The 25,466-nt window shown below is 52.9% G+C and overlaps 1 protein-coding gene across 4 annotated transcripts in view; it reads right to left on the reverse strand.

Annotated features, from left to right (window-relative positions):
- GALT (galactose-1-phosphate uridylyltransferase) overlaps window positions 1–25,466 on the reverse strand; it is a 71,004-nt gene that overhangs the window by 17,841 nt on the left and 27,697 nt on the right. For all 4 annotated transcript variants that reach the window (XM_083155445.1, XM_083155444.1, XM_083155446.1 and 1 more), the window contains 6 exons: window positions 17,504–17,579; window positions 17,335–17,383; window positions 13,479–13,608; window positions 7,047–7,103; window positions 3,285–3,407; window positions 3,070–3,202 (listed from right to left, as the gene is read on the reverse strand). In XM_083155445.1, the coding sequence (XP_083011571.1) occupies window positions 3,070–3,202; window positions 3,285–3,407; window positions 7,047–7,103; window positions 13,479–13,608; window positions 17,335–17,383; window positions 17,504–17,579 (568 nt within the window). The remainder of the gene's footprint in view (window positions 1–3,069; window positions 3,203–3,284; window positions 3,408–7,046; window positions 7,104–13,478; window positions 13,609–17,334; window positions 17,384–17,503; window positions 17,580–25,466) is intronic.

The raw sequence follows: 25,466 nt of genomic DNA on the forward strand, positions 1-25,466 counted from the left end.
CAGAACGGACACCGATACTTGTCAACGCTCCGATGGCGGTCCTATACCGGGAGTAACAGGCAGAACGGACACCGATACTAGTCACCGCTCCGATGGCGCTCCTATACCGGGAGTAACACGCAGAACGGACACCGATACTAGTCACCGCTCCGATGGCGGTCCTATACCGGGAGTAACAGGCAGAACGGACACCGATACTAGTCACCGCTCCGATGGCACTCCTATACCGGGAGTAACAGGCAGAACGGACACCGATACTAGTCACCGCTCCGATGGCGCTCCTATACCGGGAGTAACAGACAGAACGGACACCGATACTAGTCACCGCTCCGATGGCGCTCCTATACCGGGAGTAACAGGCAGAACGGACACCGATACTTGTCAACGCCCCGATGGCGCTCCTATACCGGGAGTAACAGACAGAACGGACACCGATACTAGTCACCGCTCCGATGGCGCTCCTATACCGGGAGTAACAGGCAGAACGGACACCGATACTAGTCACCGCTCCGATGGCGCTCCTATACCGGGAGTAACAGACAGAACGGACACCGATACTAGTCACCGCTCCGATGGCGCTCCTATACCGGGAGTAACAGACAGAACGGACACCGATACTAGTCACCGCTCCGATGTCGGTCCAATACCGGGAGTAACAGGCAGAACGGACACCGATACTAGTCACCGCTCCGATGTCGGTCCAATACCGGGAGTAACAGACAGAACGGAGACCGATACTAGTCACCGCTCCGATGGCGCTCCTATACCGGGAGTAACAGGCAGAACGGACACCGATACTAGTCACCGCTCCGATGGCGCTCCTATACCGGGAGTAACAGGCAGAACGGACACTGATACTAGTCACTGCTCCGATGGCGCTCCTATACAGGGAGTAACAGGTATATTTTCCTCAGGATAGAGGTCACCATAAATTCCTGCTCCTCCACAGGGCTGTACCTAGGAGTTTGGGCATCCCTGACAAATGCCATCCTGGCCAATTATTGCCCTGCTCTGGTGCAGCACTAACCCCAAACTCCTGATATAATGTAATACTGTACCAACAGGCAACAGTCCCCAGCTTAGGGTAATGGTGCCCACGTTATCAGTGTACAGAGGGGGTACCGGTGCCCGTGGTATCAGCATACAGAGGGGTACCGGTGCTCGCGGTATCAGTGTACAGAGGGGTACCAGTGCTCGCGGTATCAGTGTACAGAGGGAGTACCGTGCCCGCGGTATCAGTGTACAGAGGGAGTACCGTGCCCGTGGTATCAGTGTACAGAGGGGTACCGGTGCCTGAGGAATCAGTGTACAGAGGGGCACCGGTGCCCGCGATATAAATGTACAGAGGGGTACCGGTGCATGCGGTATCAGTGTACAGAGGGGTACTGAAGCACGGTATCAGTGTACAGAGGAGGTACTAGTGCCTGAGGTATCAGTGTACAGAGGGGGTACCGGTGTTGCGGTACCAGTGTACAGAGGGGTATTTGTGCCCACGCTATCAGTGTACAGACGGGGTACTGGTGCCCACGGTATCAGTGTACAGAGGTACTAGTGCCTTAGGAATCAGTGTACAGAGGAGGTACCAGTGCCCACGGTATCAGTGTACAGACGGGGTACTGGTGCCCATGGTATCAGTGTACAGAGAGGTACTAGTGCCTTAGGAATCAGTGTACAGAGGGGGTACCAGTGCCCACGGTATCAGTGTACAGAGGGGGTACCGGTGTTGCGGTATCAGTGTACAGAGGGGGTACCGGTGTTGCGGTATAAGTGTACAGGAGGGGTACCGGTGCCGAGGTATCAGTGTACAGAGGAGGTACCGGTGCTGCTGTATCAGTGTACAGAGGGGGTACCCGTGCCCGCGGTATCAGTGTACAGAGTGGGTACCGGTGCCCGCGGTATCAGTGTACAGAGGGGGTACCCGCGCCCGCGGTATCAGTGTATAGAGGGGGTACCCGCGCCCACGGTATCAGTGTACAAAGGGGGTACCGGTGCCCGCGGTATCAGTGTACAGAGGGGGTACCGGTGTTGCGGTATCAGTGTACAGAGGGGTACCGGTGCCGCTGTATCAGTGTACAGAGGGGGTACCGGTGTTGCGGTATCAGTGTACAGAGGGGGTACCGGTGTTGCGGTATCAGTGTACAGAGGGGTACCGGTGCTGCTGTATCAGTGTACAGAGGGGGTACCGGTGTTGCGGTATCAGTGTACAGAGGGGGTACCGGTGCCCGCGGTATCAGTGTACAGAGGGGGTACCGGTGTTGCGGTATCAGTGTACAGAGGGGGTACCGGTGCCGCGGTATCAGTGTACAGAGGGGGTACCGGAGCCGCGGTATCAGTGTACAGAGGGGTACCGGTGTTGCGGTATCAGTGTACAGAGGGGTACCGGTGCCGCTGTATCAGTGTACAGAGGGGGTACCGGTGTTGCGGTATCAGTGTACAGAGGGGGTACCGGTGCCCGCAGTATCAGTGTACAGAGGGGGTACCGGTGCCGCGGTATCAGTGTACAGAGGGGGTACCGGAGCCCGCGGTATCAGTGTACAGAGGGGGTACCCGTGCCCGCGGTATCAGTGTACAGAGGGGGTACCGGTGCCCGCGGTATCAGTGTACAGAGGGGGTATTAGTGCCCGCGGTATCAGTGTACAGAGGGGGTACCGGTGCCCGCGGTATCAGTGTACAGAGGGGGTACCCGTGCCCGCGGTATCAGTGTACAGAGGGGGTACCGGTGCCCGCGGTATCAGTGTACAGAGGGGGTACCCGTGCCCGCGGTATCAGTGTACAGAGGGGGTACCGGTGTTGCGGTATCAGTGTACAGAGGGGTACCGGTGCCGCTGTATCAGTGTACAGAGGGGGTACCGGTGTTGCGGTATCAGTGTACAGAGGGGGTACCCGCGCCCGCGGTATCAGTGTACAGAGGGGTACCGGTGCTGCTGTATCAGTGTACAGAGGGGGTACCGGTGTTGCGGTATCAGTGTACAGAGGGGGTACCCGCGCCCGCGGTATCAGTGTACAGAGGGGGTACCGGTACCAGCGGGACAGGATAACAGGTATTAGAGCACCACTGGCATTACGCACTGTCTCTCTCTGCACTGCGGAGGTCTTGTAGTCGTGTCACATGGCGGCGCGGCAGAAGAAGGGTCTGAAACGGCCAAACCGCCCAGTAAGGGACAACCACCAGCCAGTCCTGGTTACTCAGCACCACGCGCTCCTGGGGAGACAGGGGGAGGGTGCGTTATCTCCGCCATGTGCTGACAGCGATGGCGATACACATAGGAACAAGCAGCCCACACCTTGCGCTCCTCTTCCAGCCGGCCGTACTCCAGTAACATGGGCGTGCCGTGCTTCCGGTAATGCTCCCGCTGTGTCCGCTGCTCCGTCTCAGCCTCGTTGGGAAGGAAGTTACTGGCCCAGATCTATGCGGGAGACAGAACAATCCTCCGTTTCATCATCACTCATCTCAGTAATGTAATGTCAGCCCTCGGCACGCACATTAAGGATGGAGGCCAGGTCGCTCTACACGTTACATCTGACCCATCTGCAGCGCAGCAGAGTGTTACCCAGGTATCTCTGTGCATGTTACATCTGCCCCACCTGCAGCGCAGCATGGTGTTGGTCTCTCTGTACATGTTACATCTGCCCCACCTGCAGTGCAGTACGGTGTTACCCAGGTCTCTCTGCACATTACATCTGCCCCACCTGCAGCGCAGCATGGTGTTACCCAGGTCTCTCTGTGCATGTTACATCTGCCCCACCTGCAGCGCAGCATGGTGTTACCCAAGTCTCTCTGCACATGTTACATCTGCCCCACCTGCAGTGCAGCATGGTGTTACCTGGATCTCTCTGCACCTGTTACATCTGCCCACCTGCAGTGCAGCATGGTGTAACCAAAGTATCTCTGCACATGTTACATCTGCCCCACCTGCAGTGCATCATGGTGTTACCCAGGTCTCTCTGCACATGTTACATCTGCCCCACCTGCAGTGCAGCATGGTGTTACCCGAGGTCTCTCTGCACATGTTCCATCTGCCCCACCTGCAGTGCAGGACGGTGTTACCCAGGTCTCTCTGCACATGTTCCATCTGCCCCACCTGCAGTGCAGCATGGTGTTACCCAGGTCTCTCTGCACAGGTTACATCTGCCCCACCTGCAGTGCAGCACGGTGTTACCCAGGTCTCTCTGCACATTACATCTGCCCCACCTGCAGTGCAGCATGGTGTTCCCTGGATCTCTCTGTGCATGTTACATCTGCCCCACCTGCAGCACAGAATGAGGTTACCCAGGTCTCTCTGCACTTTACGTCTGGCCCATCAGCAGCGCAGCATGGTGTTCCCTGGATCTCTGTGCACATCTTACATCTGCCCCACCTGCATTGCAGCATGGTTTTACCCAGGTCGCTCTACACATTACATCTGCCCCACTTGCAACATAGGAAAGCGGGAGCACAGAGGATTGTGCAGGGAAGTAGTTACACTGGTTGAGTGCACACAAAGAAGTAATGTTGTAGTATATCCTGATTGGTTGTATTTTATTTGCAAATTCTATCAAATTAAACTTAATAAATTTATTACTAAAAATACCCTTGTTGTGATTCCTTTATTTATATAGGAACAAGGGGAATAAATCGTTCTAGGTGAAATAAAGAGTTACAATCACATACATCCGGACATGGTGCTCATACAGAGAAATGAGGGAAAAGGGAAAGATGTCAGAGTCCGCCTCTTGCTGCACTGTAATTCATTGATTGAACTTGCAACATAGCATGTTGTTACCCAGGTCTCTCTGCACATTACGTCTGGCCCCTCTGCAGCGCACCATGGTGTTACCCAGGTCTCTCTGCACATTACGTCTGGCCCCTCTGCAGCGCACCATGGTGTTACCCAGGTCTCTCTGCACATTACGTCTGGCCCCTCTGCAGCGCACCATGGTGTTACCCAGGTCTCTCTGCACATTACGTCTGGCCCCTCTGCAGCGCACCATGGGTTACCCAGGTCTCTCTGCACATTACGCCTGCCTCACCTGCAGCGCACCATGGGTTACCCAGGTCTCTCTGCACATTACGCCTGCCTCACCTGCAGCGCACCATGGTGTTACCCAGGTCTCTCTGCACATTACGTCTGCCCCACCTGCAGCGCAGCATGGTGCTACCCAGGTCTCTCTGCACATTACATCTGCCCCACCTGCAGCGCACCATGGTGTTACCCAGGTCTCTCTGCACATTACGTCTGCCCCACCTGCAGCGCTCCATGGTGTTACCGAGGTCTCTCTGCACATTACGTCTGCCCCACCTGCAGCGCTCCATGTTGTTACCCAGGTCTCTCTGCACATTACGTCTGGCCCCTCTGCAGCGCACCATGGGTTACCCAGGTCTCTCTGCACATTACGCCTGCCTCACCTGCAGCGCACCATGGGTTACCCAGGTCTCTCTGCACATTACGCCTGGCCCCTCTGCAGCCCTCCATGTTGTTACCCAGGTCTCTCTGCACATTACGTCTGGCCCCTCTGCAGCGCTCCATGGTGTTACCCAGGTCTCTCTGCACATTACGTCTGGCCCCTCTGCAGCCCTCCATGGTGTTACCCAGGTCTCTCTGCACATTACGTCTGGCCCCTCTGCAGCCCTCCATGGTGTTACCCAGGTCTCTCTGCACATTACGTCTGCCCCACCTGCAGCGCACCATGGTGTTACCGAGGTCTCTCTGCACATTACGTCTGGCCCCTCTGCAGCGCACCATGGTGTTACCGAGGTCTCTCTGCACATTACGTCTGCCCCACCTGCAGCGCACCATGGTGTTACCCAGGTCTCTCTGCACATTACGTCTGGCCCACCTGCAGCGCTCCATGGTGTTACCGAGGTCTCTCTGCACATTACGTCTGCCCCACCTGCAGCGCTCCATGGTGTTACCGAGGTCTCTCTGCACATTACGTCTGCCCCACCTGCAGCGCTCCATGGTGTTACCGAGGTCTCTCTGCACATTACGTCTGGCCCCTCTGCAGCGCACCATGGTGTTACCCAGGTCTCTCTGCACATTACGCCTGCCTCACCTGCAGCGCACCATGGTGTTACCGAGGTCTCTCTGCACATTACGTCTGGCCCCTCTGCAGCGCACCATGGTGTTACCCAGGTCTCTCTGCACATTACGTCTGCCCCACCTGCAGCGCTCCATGGTGTTACCGAGGTCTCTCTGCACATTACGTCTGGCCCCTCTGCAGCGCACCATGGTGTTACCCAGGTCTCTCTGCACATTACGTCTGCCCCACCTGCAGCGCACCATGGTGTTACCCAGGTCTCTCTGCACATTACATCTGCCCCACCTGCAGCGCACCATGGTGTTACCCAGGTCTCTCTGCACATTACATCTGCCCCACCTGCAGCGCACCATGGTGTTACCCAGGTCTCTCTGCACATTACGTCTGCCCCACCTGCAGCGCTCCATGGTGTTACCCAGGTCTCTCTGCACATTACGTCTGCCCCACCTGCAGCGCACCATGGTGTTACCCAGGTCTCTCTGCACATGCAGAGTGTAACATACCAGGACCAAATCAAATTACTTATGGTCACTTTAATAGGCAAAACCACTATTTGTGGCTTCCAATCCTAAAGTATGCGGACAAACATCCTGTCCCTCACCACATAACTGACCCAGATGTGACAAAATGGAGAGTGAGAATCAACCGGCTCCTACCTGTCATTTTTCAAACCCAACCTGTGAGATGACAGTTAGGGGCTGATTGGCTGTTTGTCACTCTCTATTTTATCACTGTTTGCAGCTTGATACATCTGGCCCTTAGGATGACAAGCGAAGACAATTTACTGAAATTCATAGTAAGAATTTTGGCATTGGGGTGCAGCGAAAAAAATATTGATACTCTAAGGTGCCATGATTCATAAAAGTTTGGGAACCACTGCTGTATGCGTTATTATATGGGAGGGAAAGGCAACCATTTATAATAGTCGGTGCTTGGATGTAAGAGTGTATTTTATACATGGACAATATGTGAAGACTCTGGAGTATCTGCAATTAGTCATCTTACCACAAGATGGCGCTAGTCCTTACCTGGCAGTGTGGGTGAGGGTTGGAACAGCCCATCATGGCTCCTTTGTTCTCAAAGATCTATAGAGATGGCAAGAGATGAACAAAACTGAAAAGAATATACATAAAATACATCACAGAGATAATAACAGTAAGGAAGCCGTCCATATGTATTGTGACATGCGGTGGGGTCAGCAGTGCCCCCTGGTGGCGGTATACCAGTTGGTCAGAGCTGGAGGCGTCCGTACCGTGATAAGTCTGCATGATATATGTACAGTACAGTATGGAAGCCGTACATATGTATTGTGACATGCGGTGGGGTCAGCAGTGCCCCCTGGTGGCGGTATACCAGATGCTCAGAGCTGGAGGTGTCCGTACCGGGATAAGTCTGCATGATGTATGTACAGTACAGTAAGGAAGCCGTACATATGTATTGTGACATGCGGTGGGGTCAGCAGTGCCCCCTGGTGGCGGTATACCAGATGGTCAGAGCTGGAGGTGTCCGTACCGGGATACGCCTGCATGATATATGTACAGTACAGTAAGGAAGCCGTCCATATGTATTGTGACATGCGGTGGGGTCAGCAGTGCCCCCTGGTGGCGGTATACCAGACGCTCAGAGCTGGAGGTGTCCGTACCGGGATACATCTGCATGATGTATGTACAGTACAGTATGGAAGCCGTACATATGTATTGTGACATGCGGTGGGGTCAGCAGTGCCCCCTGGTGGCGGTATACCAGACGGTCAGAGCTGGAGGTGTACCGGGATACGCCTGCATGATATATGTACAGTACAGTAAGGAAGCCGTCCATATGTATTGTGACATGCGGTGGGGTCAGCAGTGCCCCCTGGTGGCGGTATACCAGACGCTCAGAGCTGGAGGTGTCCGTACCGGGATACGCCTGCTTGATGTATGTACAGTACAGTAAGGAAGCCGTACATATGTATTGTGACATGCGGTGTGGTCAGCAGTGCCCCCTGGTGGCGGTATACCAGTTGGTCAGAGCTGGAGGCGTCCGTACCAGGATACCCCTGCATGATGTACAGTATGTACAGTACAGTAAGGAAGCCGTACATATGTATTGTGACATGCGGTGGGGTCAGCAGTGCCCCCTGGTGGCAGTATACCAGATGGTCAGAGTAGGAGGTGTACCGGGATACGTCCTGTATGTACAGTACAGTAAGGAAGCCGTACATATGTATTGTGACATGCGGTGGGGTAAGCAGTGCCCCCTGGTGGCGGTATACCAGATGGTCAGAGCTGGAGGTGTCCGTACCGGGATACGCCTGCATGATGTATGTACAGTACAGTAAGGAAGCCGTCCAAATGTATTGTGACATGCGGTGGGGTCAGCAGTGCACCCTGGTGGCGGTATACCAGACGCTCAGAGCTGGAGGTGTCCGTACCGGGATACGCCTGCTTGATGTATGTACAGTACAGTAAGGAAGCCGTACATATGTATTGTGACATGCGGTGTGGTCAGCAGTGCCCCCTGGTGGCGGTATACCAGTTGGTCAGAGCTGGAGGCGTCCGTACCAGGATACCCCTGCATGATGTACAGTATGTACAGTACAGTAAGGAAGCCGTACATATGTATTGCGACATGCGGTGGGGTCAGCAGTGCCCCCTGGTGGCGGTATACCAGACGTTCAGAGCTGGAGGTGTCCGTACCGGGATACGCCTGCATGATGTATGTACAGTACAGTATGGAAGCCGTACATATGTATTGTGACATGCGGTGGGGTCAGCAGTGCCCCCTGGTGGCGGTATACCATATAGTCAGAGCTGGAGGTGTCCGTATCGGGATATGTCTGCATGATGTATGTACAGTACAGTAAGGAAGCCGTACATATGTATTGTGACATGCGGTGGGGTCAGCAGTGCCCCCTGGTGGCGGTATACCAGACGCTCAGAGCTGGAGGTGTCCGTACCGGGATACGCCTGCATGATGTATGTACAGTACAGTATGGAAGCCGTACATATGTATTGTGACATGCGGTGGGGTCAGCAGTGCCCCCTGGTGGTGGTATACCAGTTGGTCAGAGCTGGAGGTGTCCGTAACCGGGATACTTCTGCATGATATATGTACAGTACAGTAAGGAAGCCGTACATATGTATTGTGACATGCGGTGGGGTCAGCAGTGCCCCCTGGTGGCGGTATATCAGATGGTCAGAGCTGGAGGTGTCCGTACCAGGATACTTCTGCATGATGTATGTACAGTACAGTAAGGAAGCCGTACATATGTATTGTGACATGCAGTGGGGTCAGCAGTGCCCCCTGGTGGCGGTATACCAGATGGTCAGAGCTGGAGGTGTCCGTACCGGGATACGCCTGCATGATGTATGTACAGTACAGTAAGGAAGCCGTACATATGTATTGTGACATGCGGTGGGGTCAGCAGTGCCCCCTGGTGGCGGTATACCGGACGGTCAGAACTGGAGGTGTCCGTACCGGGATAAGTCTGCATGATGTATGTACAGTACAGTAAGGAAGCCTTACATATGTATTGTGACATGCGGTGGGGTCAGCAGTGCCCCCTGGTGGCGGTATACCAGATGGTCAGAGCTGGAGGTGTACCGGGATACGCCTGCATGATGTATGTACAGTACAGTAAGGAAGCCGTCTAAATGTATTGTGACATGCGGTGGGGTCAGCAGTGCACCCTGGTGGCGGTATACCAGACGCTCAGAGCTGGAGGTGTCCGTACCGGGATACGCCTGCATGATGTATGTACAGTACAGTAAGGAAGCCGTACATATGTATTGTGACATGCGGTGTGGTCAGCAGTGCCCCCTGGTGGCGGTATACCAGTTGGTCAGAGCTGGAGTAGTCCGTACCAGGATACCCCTGCATGATGTACAGTATGTATAGTACAGTAAGAAAGCCGTACATATGTATTGTGACATGCGGTGGGGTCAGCAGTGCCCCCTGGTGGCGGTATACCAGATGCTCAGAGCTGGAGGTGTCCGTACCGGGATACGCCTGCATGATGTATGTACAGTACAGTATGGAAGCCGTACATATGTATTGTGACATGCGGTGGGGTCAGCAGTGCCCCCTGGTGGCGGTATACCATATAGTCAGAGCTGGAGGTGTCCGTACCGGGATACGTCTGCATGATGTATGTACAGTACAGTATGGAAGCCGTACATATGTATTGTGACATGCGGTGTGGTCAGCAATGCCCCCTGGTGGCGGTATACCAGTTGGTCAGAGCTGGAGGTGTCCGTAACCGGAATACTTCTGCATGATGTATGTACAGGACAGTATGAAAGCCATACATATGTATTGTGACATGCGGTGGGGTCAGCAGTGCCCCCTGGTGGCGGTATACCAGACGCTCAGAGCTGGAGGTGTCCGTACCGGGATACGCCTGCATGATGTATGTACAGTACAGTAAGGAAGCCATACATATGTATTGTGACATGCGGTGGGGTCAGCAGTGCCCCCTGGTGGCGGTATACCAGACGGTCAGAGCTGGAGGTGTCCGTACCGGGATACTTCTGCATGATGTATGTACAGTACAGTAAGGAAGCCGTACATATGTATTGTGACATGCGGTGGGGTCAGCAGTGCCCCCTGGTGGCGGTATACCGGACGGTCAGAGCTGGAGGTGTCCGTACCGGGATAAGTCTGCATGATGTATGTACAGTACAGTAAGGAAGCCATACATATGTATTGTGACATGCGGTGGGGTCAGCAGTGCCCCCTGGTGGCGGTATACCAGACGGTCAGAGCTGGAGGTGTACCGGGATACGCCTGCATGATGTATGTACAGTACAGTATGGAAGCCGTACATATGTATTGTGACATGCGGTGGGGTCAGCAGTGCCCCCTAGTGGCGGTATACCAGACGCTCAGAGCTGGAGGTGTCCGTACCGGGATACGCCTGCATGATGTATGTACAGTACAGTATGGAAGCCGTACATATGTATTGTGACATGCGGTGGGGTCAGCAGTGCCCCCTGGTGGCGGTATACCAGATGGTCAGAGCTGGAGGTGTCCGTACCGGGATACGCCTGCATGATGTATGTACAGGACAGTATGGAAGCCATACATATGTATTGTGACATGCGGTGGGGTCAGCAGTGCCCCCTGGTGGCGGTATACCAGATGGTCAGAGCTGGAGGTGTCCGTACCGGGATAAGTCTGCATGATGTATGTAAAGTACAGTAAGGAAGCCATACATATGTATTGTGACATGCGGTGGGGTCAGCAGTGCCCCCTGGTGGCGATATACCGGACGGTCAGAGCTGGAGGTGTCCGTACCGGCACACGCCTGCATGATGTATGTACAGGACAGTAAGGAAGCCGTACATATGTATTGTGACATGCGGTGGGGTCAGCAGTGCCCCCTAGTTGCGGTATATCTGATGGTCAGAGCTGGAGGTGTATCGGGATACGTCCTGTATGTACAGTACAGTAAGGAAGCCCCGTACATATGTATTGTGACATGCGGTGGGGTCAGCAGTGCCCCCTGTTGGCAGTATACCAGATGGTCAGAGTAGGAGGTGTACCGGGATACGTCCTGTATGTACAGTACAGTAAGGAAGCCGTACATATGTATTGTGACATGCGGTGGGGTAAGCAGTGCCCCCTGGTGGCGGTATACCAGATGGTCAGAGCTGGAGGTGTCCGTACCGGGATAAGTCTGCATGATGTATGTAAAGTACAGTAAGGAAGCCATACATATGTATTGTGACATGCGGTGGGGTCAGCAGTGCCCCCTGGTGGCGATATACCGGACGGTCAGAGCTGGAGGTGTCCGTACCGGCACACGCCTGCATGATGTATGTACAGGACAGTAAGGAAGCCGTACATATGTATTGTGACATGCGGTGGGGTCAGCAGTGCCCCCTAGTTGCGGTATATCTGATGGTCAGAGCTGGAGGTGTATCGGGATACGTCCTGTATGTACAGTACAGTAAGGAAGCCCCGTACATATGTATTGTGACATGCGGTGGGGTCAGCAGTGCCCCCTGTTGGCAGTATACCAGATGGTCAGAGTAGGAGGTGTACCGGGATACGTCCTGTATGTACAGTACAGTAAGGAAGCCGTACATATGTATTGTGACATGCGGTGGGGTAAGCAGTGCCCCCTGGTGGCGGTATACCAGATGGTCAGAGCTGGAGGTGTCCGTACCGGGATACGCCTGCATGATGTATGTACAGGACAGTATGGAAGCCGTACAGATGTATTGTGACATGCGGTGGGGTCAGCAGTGCCCCCTGGTGGCGATATACCGGACGGTCAGAGCTGCAGAGAGAGTTAGATTTGGGTGGGGTGTGTTCAAAATGAAATGTAAATTGCAGTGTAAGAATAAAGCGGTCAGTTTTTACCCTGCACAGAAACAATATAACTCACCCAAATCTAACTCTCTCTGCACCGGTGACATCTGCCCCCCTGCAGTGCAGCATGGTTTTGCCTGTTAGAGAGAGATTTTGCTTTTGCAATCAACTCTAAATCAGGCCGTATATACCTCATACAGACCTCTGGGACACCATCTATACCCCTATAGGGACCAGTCCTCCTACGTATCCCTCATGGACTGCAGTGTAGTAGGATATGTTGACACGTTAGACTGCCGACATGTCTTCCCTGGAGGCCCAGCAGTGACGTGCCTGCTCCTGGTGACTGCAGCGGCAGATTGCGGTCCCACAGTGACCCATCATGTGACGGCGTGATATAACTCACAGACCATGTCTAGGTCACAACAAAAGGTCGACACAAGCAAATGTTGGAATGGAAACTGTTGACACGTTGAAAGGTCAACGATTTTTAAGTGCCAGTTAGTGTACTGCATCCCCTCGCCCCCCAACTGCTGTGCTTGGCGCTTCATCGCTTCCCATCAGAGTCCACATGGATGGGTAAGTAAATGAAAGTCCAAAAAATTAAAGAAATCATGAAAAATTCACGTTGATCTTTTCTGTGTCGACCTTTTGAATGTTGACCGAGACATCCATCATATGCCCATCACTTACAGGTCCGACCTCCAACACTCCGTTGTTCCGGTGAGTGTTGGTGCTCTACAGTACTCCGATGTTCCAGCAGAGAACATCGGTGCTCTACAACACTCCGATGTTCCTGCAGAGATAATGGGCAGGAAATGACATCATAGTGTCACAGGAGATACAATATAAAGCTCAGGAAATGACATCACAGAGAAGTATTCATCACACCCTTCCCATCAGAGCTGTGTATGCTTAGGGTGCCCCTAACCAGCCTATACTGACAGGATAGGATGGTCAGGTGCCCCCAGTATACCCTGCTTTATCCAGCAAGGTCCCAAAGCACCAACAGATCACGTGGTCTTCTGGTGGCCCCACCACGTCAGGGCCAGTAAGGAGACAGATGGAGCAGTCACCAGCGAGGAGATAGGGGGGAACCACGTATTCATGTGAGCTGGGGCAGGAATGTGTGACATAATGATATACTATGGATGTGTCCTCACCTGTACCCAGGGGTATGTGGCACCCAAGTCAGTGTTTATCTCCGCCCACTTGTCAATCACAGCTCGGACCTCCTGCAGGGACATCAGAGGCAGAGTGATGTCTGACCAAGGGTGAAAGCACATCACCTGGCTGAGGAAAGACAGAGAACGTCACACCCTGACACACACTGCGCAGGAGGCGTGGCTGCATCACACCCTCACACACACACTGCGCAGGAGGCGTGGCTGCATCACATCCTGACACACACTGCGCAGGAGGCGTAGCTGCATCACGACCTGACACTGGCTGCGCAAGAGGCGTGGCTGCATCACAACCTGACACTGGCTGCGCAAGAGGCGTGGCTGCATCACAACCAGACACAGACTGCGCAACAGGCGTGGCTGCATCACACCCTGACACTGGCTGCGCAACAGGCGTGGCTGCATCACACCCTGACACTGGCTGCGCAACAGGCGTGGCTGCATCACACCCTGACACTGGCTGCGCAAGAGGCGTGGCTGCATCACAACCTGACACTGGCTGCGCAAGAGGCGTGGCTGCATCACAACCTGACACTGGCTGCGCAAGAGGCGCGGCTGCATCACAACCTGACACTGGCTGCATCACAACATGACACTGGCTGCGCAAGAGGCGTGGCTACATCACACCCTGACACTGGCTGCGCAAGAGGCGCGGCTGCATCACAACCAGACACTGACTGCGCAAGAGGCGTGGCTGCATCACACCCTGACACAGACTGCGCAAGAGGCGTGGCTGCATCACACCCTGACACACACTGCGCAGGAGGCGTGGCTGCTTCACACCCTGACACACACTGCGCAAGAGGCGTGGCTGCATCACACCCTGACACAGACTGCGCAAGAGGCGTGGCTGCATCACACCCTGACACAGACTGCGCAAGAGGCGTGGCTGCATCACACCCTGACACACACTGCGCAAGAGGCGTGGCTGCATCACACCCTGACACACACTACGCAAGAGGCGTGGCTGCATCACACCCTGACACAGACTGCGCAAGAGGCGTGGCTGCATCACGACCTGACACTGGCTGCGCAAGAGGCGTGGCTGCATCACAACCTGACACAGACTGCGCAAGAGGCGTGGCTGCATCACACCATGACACAGACTGCGCAAGAGGCGTGGCTGCATCACACCGTGACACAGACTGCGCAAGAGGCGTGGCTGCATCACACCGTGACACAGACTGCGCAAGAGGCGTGGCTGCATCACACCCTGACACAGACTGCGCAAGAGGCGTGGCTGCATCACACCCTGACACAGACTGCGCAAGAGGCGTGGCTGCATCACACCATGACACAGACTGCGCAAGAGGTGTGGCTGCATCACACCATGACACAGACTGCGCAAGAGGTGTGGCTGCATCACACCATGACACAGACTGCGCAAGAGGCGTGGCTGCATCACACCCTGACACAGACTGCGCAAGAGGCGTGGCTGCATCACACCCTGACACAGACTGCGCAGGAGGCGTGGCTGCATCACACCCTGACACACACTGTGCAAGAGGCGTGGCTGCATCACACCCTGACACAGACTGCGCAAGAGGCGTGGCTGCATCACACCCTGACACACACTGCGCAGTAGGCGTGGCTGCATCACACCCTGACACACACTGCGCAGTAGGCGTGGCTGCATCACACCCTGACACACACTGTGCAAGAGGCGTGGCTGCATCACACCCTGACACAGACTGCGCAAGAGGCGTGGCTGCATCACACCCTGACACAGACTGCGCAAGAGGCGTGGCTTCATCACGACCTAACACAGACTGCGCAAGAGGCGTGGCTGCATCACAACCTGACACTGGCTGCGCAAGAGGCGTGGCTGCATCACACCCTGACACAGACTGCGCAAGAGGCGTGGCTGCATCACACCCTGACACAGACTGCGCAAGAGGCGTGGCTGCATCACAACCTGACACACACTGCGCAAGAGGCGTGGCTGCATCACACCCTGACACAGACTGCGCAAGAGGCGTGGCTGCATCACACCCTGACACAGACTGCGCAAGAGGCGTGGCTGCATCACACCCTGACACAGACTGCGCAAGAGGCGTGGCTGCATCACACCCTGACACAGACTGCGCAAGAGGCGTGGCTGCATCACGACCTGACACTGGCTGCGCAAGAGGCGTGGCTGCATCACAACCTGACACTGGCTGCGCAAGAGGCGTGGCTGCATCACACCCTGACACAGACTGCGCAAGAGGCGTGGCTGCATCACACCCTGACACAGACTGCGCAAGAGGCGTGGCTGCATCACAACCTGACACACACTGCGCAAGAGGCGTGGCTGCATCACACCCTGACACAGACTGCGCAAGAGGCGTGGCTGCATCACACCATGACACAGACTGCGCAAGAGGCGTGGCTGCATCACACCGTGACACAGACTGCGCAAGAGGCGTGGCTTCATCACGACCTGACACAGACTGCGCAAGAGGCGTGGCTGCATCACAACCTGACACTGGCTGCGCAAGAGGCGTGGCTGCATCACACCCTGACACAGACTGCGCAAGAGGCGTGGCTGCATCACACCCTGACACAGACTGCGCAAGAGGCGTGGCTGCATCACAACCTGACACACACTGCGCAAGAGGCGTGGCTGCATCACACCCTGACACACACTGCGCAGTAGGCGTGGCTGCATCACACCCTGACACACACTGTGCAAGAGGCGTGGCTGCATCACACCCTGACACAGACTGCGCAAGAGGCGTGGCTGCATCACACCCTGACACAGACTGCGCAAGAGGCGTGGCTTCATCACGACCTGACACAGACTGCGCAAGAGGCGTGGCTGCATCACAACCTGACACTGGCTGCGCAAGAGGCGTGGCTGCATCACACCCTGACACAGACTGCGCAAGAGGCGTGGCTGCATCACACCCTGACACAGACTGCGCAAGAGGCGTGGCTGCATCACAACCTGACACACACTGCGCAAGAGGCGTGGCTGCATCACACCCTGACACAGACTGCGCAAGAGGTGTGGCTGCATCACACCATGACACAGACTGCGCAAGAGGCGTGGCTGCATCACACCGTGACACAGACTGCGCAAGAGGCGTGGCTGCATCACACCGTGACACAGACTGCGCAAGAGGCGTGGCTGCATCACACCCTGACACAGACTGCGCAAGAGGTGTGGCTGCATCACACCATGACACAGACTGCGCAAGAGGTGTGGCTGCATCACACCATGACACAGACTGCGCAAGAGGCGTGGCTGCATCACACCATGACACAGACTGCGCAAGAGGCGTGGCTGCATCACACCCTGACACAGACTGCGCAAGAGGCGTGGCTGCATCACACCATGACACAGACTGCGCAAGAGGCGTGGCTGCATCACACCATGACACAGACTGCGCAAGAGGCGTGGCTGCATCACACCCTGACACAGACTGCGCAACAGGCGTGGCTGCATCACACCTTGACACAAACTGCGCAAGAGGCGTGGCTGCATCACACCATGACACAGACTGCGCAAGAGGCGTGGCTGCATCACACCATGACACAGACTGCGCAAGAGGCGTGGCTGCATCACACCATGACACAGACTGCGCAAGAGGCGTGGCTGCATCACACCATGACACAGACTGCGCAAGAGTCGTGGCTGCATCACACCCTGACACACACTGCGCAGGAGGCGTGGCTGCATCACACCCTGCGCAAGAGGCCTTGCTGCATCACACCCTAACTTCGCAAGAGGCGTGGCTGCATCACACCCTGACACACAATGCGCAGTTGGCGTGGCTACATATACCCATGGCTGGCGTCACACCCTTACACACACTGCGACATTTAACCGCATCTATAGCACAATGATTACCAGACTCCTCTGGCCGACCTCGCCTGCAGCAGCGGGTGCTCACTGGGACCTGAGAGGGAGAGAGAAGGAGAAGCCATTAATAGTAATTCCACCAATCAGAGACAATGTCCTGCTTCCCATAATGCATTGCTGAGCCCCTTCCTGTAAGCAGCAGACTATGGATCGTTACCTGGTTCGGGAGCATCAGGCTGTAAGGCAGGAAAGTCATTTCCAAATGTAAATGTTCCGTCATAGTCTGGATTCACCTTCACCAGGAGATAGAATGGAGAGGATGAGACACCGCCTACACATACTGTATAACACAGTGTATAAGACACCGCCTGCACATCCTGTATAATACAGCGTATAAGACACCGCCTGCACATACTGTATAATACAGCGTATAAGACACCGCCTGCACATACTGTATAATACAGCGTATAAGACACCGCCTGCACATACTGTATAACACAGCGTATAAGACACCGCCTGCACATACTGTATAATACAGCGTATAAGACACCGCCTGCACATACTGTATAATACAGTGTATAAGACACCGCCTGCACATACTGTATAACACAGTGTATAAGACACCGCCTGCACATACTGTATAACACAGTGTATAAGACACCGCCTGCACATACTGTATAACACAGTGTATAAGACACCGCCTGCACATGCTGTATAACACAGTGTATAAGACACCGCCTGCACATACTGTATAATACAGTGTATAAGACACCGCCTACACATACTGTATAACACAGTGTATAAGACACCGCCTGCACATACTGTATAACACAGTGTATAAGACACCGCCTGCACATACTGTATAATACAGTGTATAAGACACCACCTGCACATACTGTATAACACAGCGTATAAGACACCGCCTGCACATACTGTATAATACAGCGTATAAGACACCGCCTGCACATACTGTATAATACAGTGTATAAGACACCGCCTGCACATACTGTATAATACAGTGTATAAGACACCGCCTGCACATACTGTATAACACAGTGTATAAGACACCGCCTGCACATATTGTATAACACAGTGTATAAGACACCGCCTGCACATACTGTATAATACAGCGTATAAGACACCGCCTGCACATATTGTATAATACAGTGTATAAGACACCGCCTGCACATACTGTATAATACAGGGTATAAGACACAGCCTGCACATACTGTATAATACAGCGTATAAGACACCGCCTGCACATACTGTATAACACAGTGTATAAGACACCGCCTGCACATACTGTATAACACAGTGTATAAGACACCGCCTGCACATACTGTATAATACAGTGTATAAGACACCGCCTGCACATACTGTATAATACAGTGTATAAGACACCGCCTACACATACTGTATAACACAGTGTATAAGACACCGCCTGCACATACTGTATAACACAGTGTATAAGACACCGCCTGCACATACTGTATAATACAGTGTATAAGACACCGCCTGCACATACTGTATAACACAGTGTATAAGACACCGCCTGCACATACTGTATAATACAGCGTATAAGACACCGCCTGCACATACTGTATAATACAGTGTATAAGACACCGCCTGCACATACTGTATAATACAGTGTATAAGACACCGCCTACACATACTGTATAATACAGTGTATAAGACACCGCCTGCACATACTGTATAACACAGTGTATAAGACACCGCCTGCACATACTGTATAATACAGTGTATAAGACACCACCTGCACATACTGTATAACACAGCGTATAAGACACCGCCTGCACATACTGTATAATACAGCGTATAAGACACCGCCTGCACATACTGTATAATACAGTGTATAAGACACCGCCTGCACATACTGTATAATACAGTGTATAAGACACCGCCTGCACATACTGTATAACACAGTGTATAAGACACCGCCTGCACATATTGTATAACACAGTGTATAAGACACCGCCTGCACATACTGTATAATACAGCGTATAAGACACCGCCTGCACATATTGTATAATACAGTGTATAAGACACCGCCTGCACATACTGTATAATACAGGGTATAAGACACAGCCTGCACATACTGTATAATACAGCGTATAAGACACCGCCTGCACATACTGTATAACACAGTGTATAAGACACCGCCTGCACATACTGTATAATACAGGGTATAAGACACAGCCTGCACATACTGTATAATACAGGGTATAAGACACAGCCTGCACATACTGTATGAGACCAATGGCTGCCTGCACATACTGTATAACACAGTGTATAAGACACCGCCTGCACATACTGTATAATACAGCGTATAAGACACCGCCTGAACATACTGTATAACACAGCGTATAAGACACCGCCTGCACATACTGTATAACACAGTGTATAAGACACCGCCTGCACATACTGTATAACACAGTGTATAAGACACCGCCTGCACATACTGTATAACACAGTGTATAAGACACCGCCTGCACATACTGTATAACACAGTGTATAAGACACCGCCTGCACATACTGTATAACACAGCGTATAAGACACCGCCTGCACATACTGTATAACACAGGGTATAAGATACAGCCTGCACATACTGTATAATACAGGGTATAAGACACAGCCTGCACATACTGTATAATACAGGGTATAAGACACAGCCTGCACATACTGTATGAGACCAATGGCTGCCTGCACATACTGTATAACACAGTGTATAAGACACCGCCTGCACATACTGTATAATACAGCGTATAAGACACCGCCTGAACATACTGTATAACACAGCGTATAAGACACCGCCTGCACATACTGTATAACACAGTGTATAAGACACCGCCTGCACATACTGTATAACACAGTGTATAAGACACCGCCTGCACATACTGTATAACACAGTGTATAAGACACCGCCTGCACATACTGTATAACACAGTGTATAAGACACCGCCTGCACATACTGTATAACACAGCGTATAAGACACCGCCTGCACATACTGTATAACACAGGGTATAAGATACAGCCTGCACATACTGTATAATACAGCGTATAAGACACCGCCTGCACATACTGTATAACACAGTGTATAAGACACCGCCTGCACAAACTGTATAACACAGTGTATAAGACACCGCCTGCACATACTGTATAACACAGTGTATAAGACACCGCCTGCACATACTGTATAACACAGTGTATAAGACACCGCCTGCACATACTGTATAACACAGCGTATAAGACACCGCCTGCACATACTGTATAACACAGGGTATAAGACACAGCCTGCACATACTGTATAATACAGCGTATAAAACACCGCCTGCACATACTGTATAACACAGTGTATAAGACACCGCCTGCACATACTGTATAACACAGCGTATAAGACACCGCCTGCACATACTGTATAACACAGCGTATAAGACACCGCCTGCACATACTGTATAATACAGCGTATAAGACACCGCCTGCACATACTGTATAATACAGCGTATAAGACACAGCCTGCACATACTGTATAATACAGCGTATAGGACACCGCCTGCACATACTGTATAACACAGCGTATAAGACACCGCCTGCACATACTGTATAACACAGCGTATAAGACACCGCCTGCACATACTGTATAATACAGCGTATAAGACACCGCCTGCACATACTGTATAACACAGCGTATAAGACACCGCCTGCACATACTGTATAACACAGGGTATAAGACACAGCCTGCACATACTGTATAATACAGCGTATAAGACACCGCCTGCACATACTGTATAACACAGTGTATAAGACACCGCCTGCACAAACTGTATAACACAGTGTATAAGACACCGCCTGCACATACTGTATAACACAGTGTATAAGACACCGCCTGCACATACTGTATAACACAGCGTATAAGACACCGCCTGCACATACTATATAACACAGCGTATAAGACACCGCCTGCACATACTGTATAACACAGCGTATAAGACACCGCCTGCACATACTGTATAATACAGCGTATAAGACACCGCCTGCACATACTGTATAATACAGCGTATAAGACACCGCCTGCACATACTGTATAATACAGCGTATAGGACACCGCCTGCACATACTGTATAACACAGCGTATAAGACACCGCCTGCACATACTGTATAACACAGCGTATAAGACACCGCCTGCACATACTGTATAATACAGCGTATAAGACACCGCCTGCACATACTGTATAACACAGCGTATAAGACACCGCCTGCACATACTGTATAATACAGTGTATAAGACACCGCCTGCACATATTGTATAACACAGCGTATAAGACACCGCCTGCACATACTGTATAATACAGCGTATAAGACACCGCCTGCACATACTGTATAATACAGCGTATAAGACACCGCCTGCACATACTGTATAACACAGCGTATAAGACACCGCCTGCACATACTGTATAATACAGCGTATAAGACATTGCCTGCACATACTGTATAACACAGTGTATAAGACACCGCCTGCACATACTGTATAATACAGCGTATAAGACACCACCTGCACATACTGTATAATACAGCGTATAAGACACCGCCTGCACATACTGTATAACACAGCGTATAAGACACCGCCTGCACATACTGTATAATACAGTGTATAAGACACCGCCTGCACATACTGTATAATAGTGTATAAGACACCGCCTGCACATACTGTATAATACAGCGTATAAGACACCGCCTGCACATATTGTATAACACAGTGTATAAGACACAGCCTGCACATACTGTATAACACAGTGTATAAGACACCGCCTGCACATATTGTATAACACAGTGTATAAGACACAGCCTGCACATACTGTATAACACAGTGTATAAGACACCGCCTGCACATACTGTATAATACAGCGTATAAGACACCGCGCCTGCACATACTGTATAACACAGCGTATAAGACACCGCCTGCACATACTGTATAATACAGCGTATAAGACACCGCCTGCACATACTGTATAATACAGCGTATAAGACACCGCCTGCACATACTGTATAATACAGCGTATAAGACACCGCCTGCACATACTGTATAATACAGTGTATAAGACACCGCCTGCACATACTGTATAACACAGTGTATAAGACACCACCTGCACATACTGTATAATACAGCGTATAAGACACCGCCTGCACATACTGTATAATACAGTGTATAAGACACCGCCTGCACATACTGTATAACACAGCGTATAAGACACCGCCTGCACATACTGTATAACACAGCGTATAAGACACCGCCTGCACATACTGTATAATACAGTGTATAAGACACCGCCTGCACATACTGTATAACACAGCGTATAAGACACCGCCTGCACATACTGTATAATACAACGTATAAGACACCGCCTGCACATACTGTATAATACAGCGTATAAGACACCGCCTGCACATACTGTATAATACAGCGTATAAGACACCGCCTGCACATACTGTATAATACAGCGTATAAGACACCGCCTGCACATACTGTATAATACAGTGTATAAGACACCGCCTGCACATACTGTAGGAGCCGGACTGGAGGCAAAGCCTGGGGGTAGGCTCCCCTGACAGGGTTTGTAGGGAGCTGACTAGCTGGACAGTCATAGAAGGGGTGTCTAAGGAGAGGGTCATAGGGGGAGGGGCTTAACGGGGTGTAGTAAGGGTATATAAGCAGAGTGCAGGCAGGAAATAGGGGTCACTGGGAGATTTTTCTGAACAGCTAAGCAGCACTGCATCTCCCATGGCTTCCCCAAACGCTGATGCAGAGGTATCTGCAGCGCTGGCTGCCCTCAGGGAGGCAGCAGGCACCAGAGGGACAGAGTGGCTGCAGCAGCAGATGTCAGGTCTGCTGGGGGGACTGGGAGCAGCAACGCAGGAGGCTGCTCCAGCGGGCGCACGGCCTCGGAGGTCCAGGCCTCCGGAGCGCTTTAGCCCATCCGTGTCCCCCAGGGTTCAGCGCCGTTCTAGGAGCCCCGTCAGGGACCCTCCAGGCCAGGCTGCGGGCCGGGCACCTTCCGCCCGCAGGACCAGGTCTGGGAGGAATCCAACATGCAGGCGGAACCCTCCGCGCGGGGGGAACCCCCCCCCCACGTGCAAGAAGATCCGGCGTCACGTGGGTCTGGACCTGGAGCGGCGGGGCATGCGGGGCATGCTGCTGCCCAGCGCGGGGTGAGTCGTGCCAGGGGGGCAGAAGTACAGGCTGCGGACCGCAGGCCTGGTACACGGAGCGAGAGACGCACAGCTGGCTCCGCCTCCAACGCGGTCACGCCGGCTGGTGCTATACCTGCAGGTCGGGAGGACAGGAGAAGAGAGATGGCAGCGTCAGCAGACGATGGAGAGATACCTGGTCCTTCTTCATCTGGGACCCGTCAGGACACTGGACCTGCGGCTGCTGGGTTCACAGCCCCCAGGCAGCCTGGTGAGTCTGTCTCTATGTCTATTAATGCTTTAGCACAAAGTCAGGGGGGGGGAGGGTTAGCCCCCCAGGGGGAAATGAGTAGAGGTTTTACTGAATTATTGAGTGGGTTTGCAGATTGGCTGGTGGGTTTGCGGCAGGGGGCGGGGCCGTCCCCGGCGGCAGCATGGGCACCGCAGAATTCGGGCACACCAGCTAGCATTAGTGTGCCGGTCAGTAATAGTGTGCCTGTTAGCGGGGTGCCGGTTAGCAGTGGGGTGCCGGTTAGCAGTGGGGTGCCGGTTAGCAGTGGGGTGCCGGGGAGCAGCGTGGTGCTGGTATCCGGCGGGGAGCAAAGCAGCAGCAGGGCAGGGGCTGAAGGGGGCAGTGTGGTGACGCAGGATGAGAGTGGGAGGCTTAGTGACACTGCGAAAGGGGAGGTGTATGTATGTTTTGAGGGGCCATTGGGGGCCCACCTGAAGCAGGAGGTGAGGGAGAAGATTTGGAAAGGGGAATATGTGGATATATTTTCATTACTACCCTTAGAGTGTTTTAACCTGGATAGGCCCCGCAAGGAGGAGAAAAAGGAGGAGGAGGAACGGCGGCGGTATCGGCTGATACCGCGGTCATTCACAAATTGGTTACAGGCATTTGCTATTTTAGCTAGTGTGATTGGGGAGAAGGCACCTGACAATTGTTCAGGCTTATTCTGTTACATGGATGCGATAGGAGAGGCATACCGTGTGTATGGGGGCATGGCCTGGCTCAGGTATGACGAGCAGTTTAGGCAGAGGAAGGCGGTTCGCCCCAACATTCGTTGGGATCATAAGGATATTGCTTTATGGTTAAAGGTAACGGCCCCCATAAAAAGTGGGCAGCCCTTTCGTGGGGATGGGGGGGGGGCGAGAGAGGCCACAAGCGGGACGGCCATGCAGAAGGGACTCTGCTTTGCCTTCAACGACGGGTCATGCCGGTTTGGAGCAAAATGCAAATTCAAGCATGAATGTTCATCATGTGGAGGGAACCATGGGGCAAATAAATGCTTCAGAGGGAAGTCCCGAGACAGTAGTTCAAAAGGGGGCGACACCAGTTCGGCTGGAAAGGATGCTGGGTTATCTGCGTAGGTATCCTGACCAGCGGACAGCCGCCTTGTTGGAGGAGGGGTTTAAGGAAGGTTTTAAGATACCTTCTGACGTGCAGGTGTCAGGAAGTTTTAGGAGGAATTTGAAGTCTGCTAGGGAGCATCCTGAAGTGGTGCAGGAAAAACTGTTTAAGGAGGTGCAGCTGGGTCGTATGGCTGGACCGTTTAGGGCGGCACCGTGGCCAGATTTGATAGTCTCTCCGTTGGGGGTGGTGCCAAAAAAGGAGGCGAACAAGTTTCGTCTGATACACCATTTATCCTTCCCAAAAGGGGCGTCGGTCAATGATGGCATTGACCCCGACATCTGCTCGGTGGTTTATACATCCTTTGATGCGGCCGTTAAGTGGGTGAAGCGGTTTGGGAAAGGGGCCATGTTGGCAAAGACTGATATTGAATCGGCATTCCGGTTGCTGCCTGTTCATCCAACCAGTTTGCGCTTGTTGGGATGTTGTTGGGATGGGGAGTTTTTTGTTGATCGTTGTTTACCGATGGGGTGCTCCTTGTCGTGTGCTTATTTTGAGGCCTTTAGTTCCTTTTTGGAGTGGGTGGTTAAGGATGTCTCTGGGTGCAGTTCAGTTATTCATTA

The sequence above is a fragment of the Crinia signifera genome, chromosome 1 (assembly GCF_055691185.1).
Source record: "Crinia signifera chromosome 1, ASM5569118v1, whole genome shotgun sequence".
Lineage (NCBI taxonomy): Eukaryota > Metazoa > Chordata > Amphibia > Anura > Myobatrachidae > Crinia > Crinia signifera.